This window comes from Dermacentor andersoni, chromosome 8, assembly GCF_023375885.2.
Source record: "Dermacentor andersoni chromosome 8, qqDerAnde1_hic_scaffold, whole genome shotgun sequence".
NCBI lineage: Eukaryota > Metazoa > Arthropoda > Arachnida > Ixodida > Ixodidae > Dermacentor > Dermacentor andersoni.
In genome coordinates, this window is record NC_092821.1 from 141,835,416 (window position 1) to 141,847,665 (window position 12,250).

At 46.4% G+C, this 12,250-nt stretch overlaps 1 protein-coding gene across 1 annotated transcript in view; it reads right to left on the reverse strand.

Annotated features, from left to right (window-relative positions):
• Window positions 1-828: 828 nt before the first annotated feature.
• The window catches only part of LOC126526076 (uncharacterized), a 78,463-nt gene continuing 67,041 nt past the window's right edge, over window positions 829-12,250 (reverse strand). Inside the window, exons 12-14 of the mRNA XM_072284135.1 lie at window positions 10,665-10,835; window positions 8,047-8,208; window positions 829-1,137 (exon numbers count right to left, since the gene is read on the reverse strand). Of these exons, the coding sequence (XP_072140236.1) occupies window positions 913-1,137; window positions 8,047-8,208; window positions 10,665-10,835 (558 nt within the window). The 3' untranslated portion in view covers window positions 829-912. The remainder of the gene's footprint in view (window positions 1,138-8,046; window positions 8,209-10,664; window positions 10,836-12,250) is intronic.

Genomic DNA, 12,250 nt, shown 5'->3' on the forward strand with positions numbered 1-12,250 from the left:
CCCCGGTTCGCCTAGACACTTGGCTCAATGACAGATCGTTTTCAAGCCATGACCAGCGCGGCCACGCGCAGCCCTAGAACGCCCCCTCCTCCGCCACACCCCTCCCCCTGGTGCCTTGCGGACGACGGAACACGGCGCGCTTCTTCCCCACTTTCCTCCCTTGTGCGCGCTAGACGGAGCCGCCATCGTCTACTCACCCTCGCACGCTTTCAGTCGCACATACATCATCATAAATCGCTGTAAAAACGCTTGAGTGAGGAAGCACGGCTGCAGGAGCGAGCGAATCGACCTTCGTGCAGCCCTTCGCTCCAACGCGAACTAAGAGGCGAGAACATAGCGCACACGAAGCTATCGGCCCCCGATTCGTCTAGACCCTTGTCTCAATCACAGATCGTTTTCAATATATGACCCGCGTGGCCACGCGCAGCCCTAGAACGCCCCGTTCTCCGCCACACCCCTCCCCCCGGTGCCTTGCGGGCGACGGAAGACGGCGCGCTTCTTCCCAACTTTGCTCCCTTGTGCGCGCTAAGCGGAGCCGCCGTCGTCTACTCACCCTCGCACGCTTTCACTCGCACATATATCAAACGGCGCGTGGGGACGATATTATCGCCCTTGGACTTTATACCGAACATCACGGCGACGACGACGACCATGGCAGAAAAGCGCCTGCAGTGTCCGTGCAATTGCTATGGCAATAACCGAGCCACTGTGTGCGCCATACATGTGAAGTTGGGATCGCAAGCGTTTTTGTGTGCGTGCGCTTGCGTGCGCAAGAGTTCCGTTTATTGTGGCAACTGACGTGACAAAGAGACAAAATGAAGAAAAAAAAAGAAAGTTTATTTGTGGCAGATGATTTTTGTCCGACGCGTGCACGGTCGCCTCTTTCTTCTCGTTTCAAATTTGCTCTGAGCCTCATCCACTACCAGTTAACTTTGGTACCTTCTGATGATACGATTCCGGAAAGGCGGTTCCGCCGTATCTCTTGATCATGGCCCCGGAAACGACGTTGAACATCCCGAATTTTTCGAACTTTACCGTCTGGTTATCGAACGTGAATCCGCTTTCCATGCTGTCCTCGCCTAGGTCGTCGAAAACGACGCACTTGTCGTCTGGCCAAGCGTCCAGTAGCCTTTCGATCTGCAAACGGTGCCATTTGGTGGCCACGAGTCGGTCAGAATGCTTGTGCCAACTGCGACGAAGTGATATCTCATCTGACGCAACCTCACCACGACGGTCTAAACTAGAACGTCGCTATATATTAAAATCGTCGTCAGTGGACATACGTACAGATATAGTGCAGCATACAAATTGAGCGCTAGAGTTGTGTATAACATGCAGCACCGGTAAGTTCTTTAGCGGGAGTAAGTGCTTAATCCCGTATTTACCTTTATTTGCGAGAGTAATCTTACTATTCGTACGAATGCGCTTGACTCGTACTTCATTGTATGGGAGCAATTCATCGAGTATGTAGCTCTTGAAAGTGGAATAGTATTCATTCCCGCAAGAGAGTTGCCAGCACTCTCGTCTAAAAGTGCGGGACCGTGTTGGACAGTGCGCTGGACCAAGTGCAATCAGAGAGCAAGAGCGAACAAAGTCTTTATGAGCGGGAGCAGCCGCTCAACCATAATCGATGTCCTGTGCGAGAGCTTTCGTGCTCTATGGTGGAGCAGTCCTGTCTCGTTTTCCATTAGACCAAACGCACTATCTCGCGCGAGAGTAACACAAAGCTACAGTTAAATGCTGGAGAAGCAGTTTCTCCAACAAAAGGTGCCGCCTCCACACTACCATCTAGGGAACGTAAATGTGTGGGACAACTTTTAGGATCGGTTGCGATGCACTCAAGGAACAAGGGGAGTTCGTGAAACTCCCTATCGCGAGTAACTGTTCGCCCCGTATTTGACTGCTTGTGTGAACAATTCTCGTGTTCGCAGGTGGAGCCGCATTGCATCGTGTTTCACCGGAGCGAGCACTCTCCACTGGAGGAAGTAACTCATCAAACTGGTGTTAAATGTCCTGGAGAGAAATGTCCTCGAGTTGTACGTCCTGGTGTTGAATGTCCTGGTGTTGAATGTCCTGGAGTTAAATGTCCTGGAGTTAAATGTTCTAGAGTTAAATGTCCTGGAGTTAAATGTCCAGGAGTTAAATGTCCAGGAGTTAAATGTCCAGGAGGTAAATGACCTGGTGTTAAATGGAGAGAAATGTCCTTGAGTTGAATGTCCTGGTGTTGAATGTCCTGGTGTTGAATGTCCTGGAGTTAAATGTCCTGGAGTTAAATGTCCTGGAGTTAAATGTCCTGGAGTTAAATGTCCTGGAGTTAAATGTCCTGGAGTTAAATGTCCTCGAGTTGTACGTCCTGGTGTTGAATGTCCTGGTGTTGAATGTCCTGGAGTTAAATGCCTCCACACTACCATCTAGGGAACGTAAATGTGTGGGACAACTTTTAGGATCGGTTGCGATGCACTCAAGGAACAAGGGGAGTTCGTGAAACTCCCTATCGCGAGTAACTGTTCGCCCCGTATTTGACTGCTTGTGTGAACAATTCTCGTGTTCGCAGGTGGAGCCGCATTGCATCGTGTTTCACCGGAGCGAGCACTCTCCACTGGAGGAAGTAACTCATCAAACTGGTGTTAAATGTCCTGGAGAGAAATGTCCTCGAGTTGTACGTCCTGGTGTTGAATGTCCTGGTGTTGAATGTCCTGGAGTTAAATGTCCTGGAGTTAAATGTTCTAGAGTTAAATGTCCTGGAGTTAAATGTCCAGGAGTTAAATGTCCAGGAGTTAAATGTCCAGGAGGTAAATGACCTGGTGTTAAATGGAGAGAAATGTCCTTGAGTTGAATGTCCTGGTGTTGAATGTCCTGGTGTTGAATGTCCTGGAGTTAAATGTCCTGGAGTTAAATGTCCTGGAGTTAAATGTCCTGGAGTTAAATGTCCTGGAGTTAAATGTCCTGGAGTTAAATGTCCTGGAGTTAAATGTTCTAGAGTTAAATGTCCTGGAGTTAAATATCCTGGAGTTAAATATCCTGGAGTTAAATATCCTGGAGTTAAATATCCTGGAGTTAAATATCCTGGAGTCAAATGTCCTGCGCATCCGGGAAATAGGAAAACAAGCGCGCTCGCAACCATGTGCTCAGCAACTACGGGAGTTCCAGACACTCCGAAAGACACCCACGTATTAGCAAGTTGGCGGCATGGGAGCGTCGAACTTCTTTTTTGAAAAGGTTTAGCGCTTTTTCCTGTATTCTTGCAAAGCAGGCGTAGTGACCTAAACGAACCTCTCCGAACGACACACCCCTGGAAAGCCGGGTGCCTTGTCTGCACGCTGCTTGTACCCGTCTTATAAGCCGGTGGGCGTGCGGCGTTAGGGTTCGAACCACGCACCTCCCGCAGTCAGCCCTGGCGTCTACTTTGCTTTATCTCCATTCTAATCTCTCTTCGGATGTACACATACCCACCAAAAAAGACAATCCCATGAATTAGCACGTCTGTAAGGTCGAACCTGCATTTTCACGAACTAAGCTATTGCAGTTTTCATTCCTTCACTACTTAGCCATTTCGAAATGAAATCATATTCCTAGAAATATAGTCAAAACAACTGACGTTCAAGAAAATGGGCTTCGTGTAACGTTCAGAAATTAAGGAATCGAATACATTCGTATTACTAGGGTACTTTCATTTTCACTAAACTACCGCAAAATCATTACAATCTTGCTGTAATATTTTGTTGTAATCTTGTTTTAAATTTTGTTAGCATTGTTGCTACCTGCAGTGATCTTTTTCAAAGTTTTCTCTCGTAAATGAGCGCGACAAATTAAGCTCACTGTTCACCCTTACTTCGTTCATTTTTATAATAGAAATTGTAAATGGGAGGCTTTTTAATTGTTTAGCTTACACATACATGTTTGTTCGCACATCTCTGCTTGAATTATTGTTTGTACACGCGCACACACACACACACACACACACACAGAGAGAGAGAGAGAGAGAGGAGTAACTGCTCATGAGATACGTGAGATTGTGTGTGCGAGTTCTCGCGTTCTTTGAAGGGGTAGTCTTTCGTTGTTTTCCGCAGGAATAACCACCGCACTGTGAAGGGAGAAGGAGAGTGTTGAAGACGGAGTCAAACATTTAAGACCGAAAGTAATAGTCCAGCAAAAGGTACTCCATCCCTTATGCAGCACATACAAAAACAAGCCACGAGAATACTGACGTTTAGTTCATATTGCAGCAGTGCCCTTTCGCGGCTTCATATATAGTTTTGATAAAATCTCAGTTTCTAGTTTAATTAAATATCATTTCGACAATATCCTATTCAAGTCAATGAATGATCTCGTACCGTCAAGTGTATTTTGTACTGTTGGTCTTCTCAACACTTAATCCTGCTAGATTTGCGTCAGACTGAAATTTTTCGCTAGCTGTAACGCGGACTTATTATGGTCTGTCAACGCACCGCACATTTTTCTGCTTTAGCTATTTGTAACACTCTAACGACCTATCTCAAACATTGTTCATCACATGGCACTTTAAAAGAAAAGGGATTGTTTTCTTACTTACTGAATTATTATAGTTTATATTCATCTCTTTAGAATAATGTTCTATGTTTGGAGTTTTGGCTTCTGCGTGAATTTCCTTGGTCTATACAACAACGTTTACTGCTGTTATAATGCTGTCAGTTTAGCCACTACGTTTGTTTATAATCTTGCACAGGAGGTCCCCCTTCATCCTAGTGCTCTCGGACCTCCTCCCTCGGACCTCCTCCACGTTGTTTATTATTTCTTTTTTTGCTATGAACTTAATAAACTTGATTCTGATTTGCTCATGGAGTGCACAGCCTCCCGCACATCTGCTGTCCCACACGTTTTTTTTTTTTTTTTACAGTATTGAAATGTAGACTGAGAGGCACAGGTCTAGAAGAATAAGGGGAATCGAGAGGCTCGAGTTTTCTAGCAAACACCACATGAACCCAATAGACAACAGTGCCAAGTAAAGCACCGAGAAAACTAACTTTCTTTGCCTTCTTCACAAATGTAGAAACAATAACGAATACGCGTTCCTTAAGCGTTAGTAAGTCTTGTATTCTTAGTTAAGGAATAAAAAAGGAAACAACACCAGAAAGAAATGACAACTCGCCACTAATGGGAAATTGAGCCCGGAACCTTCGCACTGTGCACGTGATGCTCTGCCAATCGAGGGTGGTGGGGTGGGGGGGGGGATGCGACTTTCGGACAACAACAACAACAACAACGACAACGACGACGACGACAACGACAACAACGACTTTCGCTCCGCTCACTTTGTTCGGCACTGGCGCTTTTACCAAACACAGCCCTGAGAGTTTCAGCCAGTGCCCCTCAGTGCCATAACGACGACTGTGAAATGTCGTTAATAAGAGTAATTAAAATAGCTAATTGCGCTAGTTGGAATCGGTTGGCGCCGGACAGGGGTAATAGGAGATCGCAGGGAAGAGGCCTTCGTCCTCATCATCAGCCCATCTTCGACACAAGATGGGCTGATGATGGTGATGATGGTTGCCCATAAGTTTTCCTTGACGTCACTTTGAAGAAAGGGTGTTCCGTGGCCACATCGTACGGGTGTGACGCGTCGGATCTGGGTGTCTATGTGGCCTCTTACTAAAGAAAAAAAAAGCACGGTCCTTTGACGCCTCCAGCGCGTTTTAGCGAGTCGAAAAAAAAATATAGGTCTCGAACGTAGGTCTGAACGAGGCAAGAGACTTAGTCGCACGGTAGGTAAAATCAAAGGTACGGACGTAACTGGCACCAGTAGAGTAAAAAATTGGTCACGTTGCACTAGGCATTTCACCTTCTGGGTAGTAGGACCGTCTGGGCTCGCGGCAAAAACAGAAATCAAAAGAAAAGAAGGAAGAAATGTGTGTCAACCAAAGTCGACGCTAAAGAAGACAACGCCAACGCAGAAGTGCTTCAGCGAATGAAAGGCGATGCACTTACCGCTAGGCAGCGGACGCTTTTTTGCGCCTCCGGTCAGCGCTGGCTGAGCATTGAAAGCCCCTAAATACAGCCACTATGCATAAAAGGTTTTGTCGCTTTCACGTGATCCAAAAAAATAAAAATAAAACTGCGATAGCTCGCGGTGTCTTCAGTGCTCACCAGTGGCTCAAAAAAAAAAACGGCCGTGGCTTAGCTTGGTTAAGCCTGGAGATTGCGAAGCAATAGTGTGTTATTCTCGGATCAGCTGGTAGTATGGCTGGTGGTAGTCTTGGGTTATGCTAGTGTTACGGCTTACAGTGAATCATCTAAGCACCAGCACGTCCAGGTGCATCTCGGACTTGAGCACGCCGTTGGCGAACGCCCGTATCGAGCTGAAGGACGAGAGGTCCAAGTAGCGCATGACGACGTTCTCGATGCTCGACACCCGCCGAACGTCGGCGGCTGCGAGGAGGCCGCTGCTGATGTCGCGACACGCGAGGATGACTCGGGCGCCGCGCCCCTGGTGATAGGAGCGGGAGTTAGGCCGCCAATGGTGGCTACCGCCTCTCCTCGCAACGGCGTGAGATGGGGCCCCGTTTTTACACAGCTGGTGTGACGTCACTCTAGGTCACGTGGTGTGACGTCACGCAGCGAGGTCACGCTAAAGGTCAATGGTGCCTACCACCGCCTCGCCACGGAACGGGCTGAAGTGCGACCTAAAGTAGTATTGCTTCGGAATAAAAAAGAAAGAAAGAAAGGTGCCAGCTGCCACGTGTTCGAAGTTTCACGTTTCAATTGCTTCACTGAAGGTGCACTTGAAAGAAGAAGCGTCTGAATAGGCTCCACATGAAAGCAGTAAATGGAGGGTCCGAAGTAGAATCGAAGAACTGACAATGAAACCAAGGAAATGATACAAAATCATCGCGCGATTATGACATCGCCTCGCATTTACTGTCACAATCTTCGTGCATGTACTACGTGCCTAACGTCCTCTTTCATGTCGACGGTTTTGACACGCTTTTTTTCATCACAACAATAGCTCTTAATTTCAGTTCTGTTCTATTTTATATTGGATCCACATGTTTAGATAGCTAGACAGATGATATCATAAGAAGCCAACAAGGACTGACACCAAGGACAACACTGGGGAAATTACTTATGCCTAATAAATGAAAAAAAGAAACGATAAATTAATGGAAATGAAAGTGGATGAAAAAACAACTTACCACAGGTGGGGACCGAACCCACAACCTTTGGATTTCGCGGTCCCCACCTGCGGCAAGTTGTTTTTTCCTCCACTTTCATTTCCATTAATTTATCGTTTCTTTATTTCATTTATTAGGCACAAGTAATTTCCCTTATGTTGTCCTTGGTGCCAGTGTTTGTTGGCTTCTTATGATATGACTAACAAAAAATCGGGCCCCTCGGTTAATACCCTTGCTTCTTGTTTATTACATAACGATGGTCTCGAATCCATAACATTGATGCCTTCAGGTAGCATGTGTGGGTTGATTGACCAGTCGCCTTCACCCAAAAAGATCACGTTCTCGTGACGCCTGCGGCAGAAAGGACGTTCCACGTCCGCCGCCAAGGTCTGCGAGTGGTGGCGCTGGCTAACACTCCCAGGGTTCTACTAGGAAACATAAATACCCCAAGAAAGTAAACGGGGAAACGGCGCCGCAATAGCTCATTTGTTAGAGCATCGCGCGCGAAATGCGGAGGTTGTGGGTTCGGTCCCCACCTGCGGCAAGGTGTTTTTTTCATCCGCTTTCATTTCCATTAATTTATCGTTTGTTTATTTCATTTATTAAGCACAAGTAATGTCCCCTATGTTCTCCTTGGTGTCAGTGTTTGTTGGCTGCTTATGATATGACTAATAAAAAAATCGGGCCCCTCGGTGAATCCCCTTCCTTCTCGTTTAGATAGATGGAGAGATAGACGGTAGACAGATAAAAATACAGATATCTAGATAAATAGACGATAGATAAATAGATAGATAGACAGATAAAAATACACATATCTAGATAAATAGACGATAGATAAATACCTTCCCTTGAGGTAGCGCAATGTCAACACCATGCAGCGGAGGTCACGTGCACGTACCTTGGGGGCCAGAGTGTCAGCATTGTCGTAGAGGAAGACCTCAAATCTGCCTGCACTGTTAGTGTGCTCCCACATGTGGGTCTGGGTCCTGGTCTCAAACCGGTAGTGCATCTCCATGTCGTCCACGTTTAGCTTTTTGTTCCCGTCGTTTTTGCCTGTGAACTGAGGGCCACACACACAAAAGCAATGCGTTCATGACGCAATAGACACTTTGCCTCAAGAAAGAGCCACGGATCCGTGAAAAGTTGTTTTCGTGTACGTTAGGGAATCTCCCGAAGGCGTGCTCATAGGCAGAACATTGGTTGGCATTCGCACGTTTGCAGACCGTAATTATATTGTTGCGCGAACAAAGGATTAAGACTGGAGACTGTTTACAAAAGTATGTTTACAAAAGGTAACTGCAGCGCTGGCCAGTTGAGCCGACAGCTCGAGAGCCAGAGAGCGTTCGTCGTCTTCGTCGGGGCGCCCTCGGGCATCGGTCACAAGAAACACGCAATATGCATGTATCAATATTTTCGTTCGTTTTAAAGGGACACTAAAGAGAAAAATGACTTCTGCATCAGTAAATTACCTTTCTATGAAACCGAAAACGCCCCCTCTTTCCACGATAAGACGACTGGTTAACCAGAAAAAGCGCAAGAACGAAAGACTGGTGGCGACGCCTCCTCGAAGTTCCCGCACCTGGCCGCTGTGACGTCATGAATTTTGATGGCATATTCTAGGGCTTGCCTAATTATACAGCGGTACAGATTGACCACATTGCGTTCTAAATGAACCAAAGATTAAACATGGCAAGTTTCGGGAACCTTTACTCAGCCAACGCGGCCCTAATGCGAAAACATGGTTTGGAATCCCTGACGTCACACTGACGTATTGGCGTCGGGGTTTCGAAATTCGAATACTGATACTTCGACCTCCATTTTCTCATCTAATAATCAAACTATTATTTTGAAATGACTGCCTGCAGCGTTCTCAAACAATGCTTTATTAGTCTCGACTGATTTATTGCGTCGCTTTATAGCAAAGCTTTTTTTGATGAGCTATTTCAGGTGAGTCTTAGTCTTTATTCCAGACATGAATGCATAGGTACACGGCTGCGTTGAAGGGACAGAAAAGCCGCTAAGTCGCAGCTTGACGGTGCTCCCTTCCCCCGTGTATACACCCGTACAGCGGTACGCACAAGAAGAGACAGCACAGGGCAAAGCTATTTACAAGGAAGACTCGAAAAAACAAAGAACACGCGCTGCAGCAAAGAGCGAACCACACAACAAACACAATAACTTCTCATTGTAAACGTGTAATACAAATATAAAAGAAATAGTGGCAGGGCAATGCACGCACTTACACACACAAAGAAAAATTTACAAAATGTGTTTTGAAGGCAATTATGAGAAATTTCATGGATCAAGTTGCAAGATAAGGAGGAAGAGGAATGTACTTTATTGTAGTACAACAGATTTGCGAGACCTAGGCCTCCCTACCTAGATGACGGCCTCGAGCCCTTGGCGGCATCTTCGGCCTGCTTGATGGCCTTCAGGTGAGAAACGCGGTCGTCAGGATAGTAGTTTTATCGGCCGTATAAACTTGTAAACATTCGCTTACTAACTAAATTAACAATCATAGAATATGCAAGGCTGACTCAACGAGGACGCAGAAACAAAGAGGCACACAGAGACAGCGCTGTCTTTGTGTGTCTGCTTCTTTCTACGACTTTGTTCAGTCGCGCTTACACATTCTACCATGGATTCAAACCAACTAGCCTGCCAACGTGTTTCAACTAAATTAACAGGAACGGTGTCACGTGGTCACATGTAAGCATGAACACATCTCGCTCCATGAGAGCGGAAACTGTCTGTGAAAACGCTGGAGTTAGGAATCACGGCAGCAGCAAGACAATTCACCTTCGTGCATATCTCGCTTCAACGCGAACGGAACGTCGAAAGAACAGCGCAGACGAAGCTACCGGCACTACACGCACTCCTCAGACATCGCAGATCGCTTTGAAGACGAGGCCCGCGTAGTAGCGCACTACGGCCACGTCGCGGATCGCTCTCAAGACACACAAGCGAAGGCAACGCGTCCCTATACGGCGTCCCTCAAAGGCGTCTGCTACGGTGTCGGCGACTCGCGGGGCCAACGCCGTAGTAGACGCCGCGGTTGTCTCCACTCTGTACGGAGCGGCGGGCGAGGAGGACATCGAGGCACCGTAGCAGCCGCCGGAGAAGAACGCCCCTCCTCCCTCGCCTCAGCCTCCTCGCTCGCGCGCCACGGGAGAGGGCTGGCATCCGGGCTGCGTTGCTCGCCCGCGCACGCGAGATTGAACCTCGTTCGCCGGCTCACCCTCGCAAGCTTTCACTCATGTGGAACCTCACGGCGACGCCGACGGCGGAAATGCGCCTCGAGTGTCCATGTAATTGCTCTCGCAATAAAACAGCCAATAATTCCCCTAACGCATTTCTTGGCTACTAACTACATGCGAGTACATGCGTGTGTAAGTTGCGTGTAATGCCAAGAAGGCCGCCGTTCAAGATTTGAGGAATGTCTGCTGAAAACGCCCCTCCTCTTTTCTCCTGCTCCTTTTTTTTCAAAAGAAATCTAGTGTATAAGTGTCGACTCACGTTATAGCGACGGAACCGAACCACATTGAAAGGCCACGTGTTAACTTCAGTGTGGAAGTCGATGGAGATAGACGTGGCGTGCGCGTAGTTGATGGACGTGGTGACCGAGAAACAGACCTTGCTTTGGTTCACCGTTTTCTTCCACATTGGGAAATCGGCAATGATGTCGAGCTGCAAACAGAACAGAAAAATAAGAGAGAAACAAGCGTGGCGTATACATATACATGATCTTGTCTGGGATGTGTATCGAAGACTAAAGGAAAATATATAGAGAGCTTGGGTTTATCCGCAACCTTCTGACGTTTGCAAATGACTGAATTACGGGAGTCGGGGATGGCAGCAGCGAAGCTGAAGCAGTGGCGACACTTTGCGGCATTTTGTCCAACTACAATCTCTTCGGAAATTTTTTTTTTTTGCGTCGCGTCAGTGCTATCGCGGAAAAAAAATTATTAGAGGAGTACTGCATGTTAACAATTGCATTTCTACCAACGCTTTACACCAGCAGTTCTGCATAACGTTTGACCTACTGCAGTATTAGTTTCGCCGACGTACGCTCATCTTCGAGAGTTGCTAAACATCCCGGAACCGAATCAAACTAGATTGGAAACTACTTAATAGCAGACTGAAAGCAAAAAAAAAAAAAATTCACTATACTGTCTTCAGGTATCCAAGCTATCCTTCGGCTAGCAACAAGGGCAATCAATGAGACGAGTTTCGGTACAGCCGGGTACATTCTTCAAAAGCGGAAGACGTGCCTAGAGACAGAGTCGCCTGCAATATCTTGTTGCGCCACAAGAATTTGTAGATTTTTGAGAGCAGTCACTGATGCGCCGCTATGGATTGCTTGTGCGTGATCATTTTAAGGGAATAACAAAAATTAAATAAATTTTCGACACGTTCTTAGAGTACTTAAATGAAGTTGTATTACACAAATTCTGAAAAGCTAATTTATAACTTTTTTTGCGTGTTAGAGCATAGGGCGACTCACTACTGGTTTCCATTACTTCATTATTTTCTCAAGCGAGTTCAATATTCTGCGATAGTTTATTGCATAGTTAGTCCATCTAATTTAGTAACTTTAGATTTTCAGGTTTCAATTGTTTTTAGATAAATACTTTAAGCCTACTCGGATGCTGCAAAACTTCTCCACATTGGAGAGATGAATGTTCAAAGAAAAACAGAACACAGAAACTCTTATTGTCTCAGGGATTTTTCCTCTTGAATCCTATTTCCGCGCGTTAGGTGGCTGAACCTTCGTGTTACGAGCTTCGTATATGTTTTTATAGCACTAGGTTGGTTCCCTGCGAAACGCTTACACGTACTTAAGCTTCATATACTTACACTGCACTTCTGCGAAAATAAACAGCATTGTCATTGTCATTGTCAAACAAACAGATCATATTCCGATCTGACGGGATAACAAGAACCATATTGCCTGCGTCACACGCGCACTGTATTGGAGCAAAGGTAGACAGAGTCCAAATTTCCATATTTAACGAAACAAGGATGCCTATGTTGTCGACTGAAAAAACTGACATTTTAATGAAGCCGAGTGACGCAATAAAAATGGCGTGCACCGTGTGAAA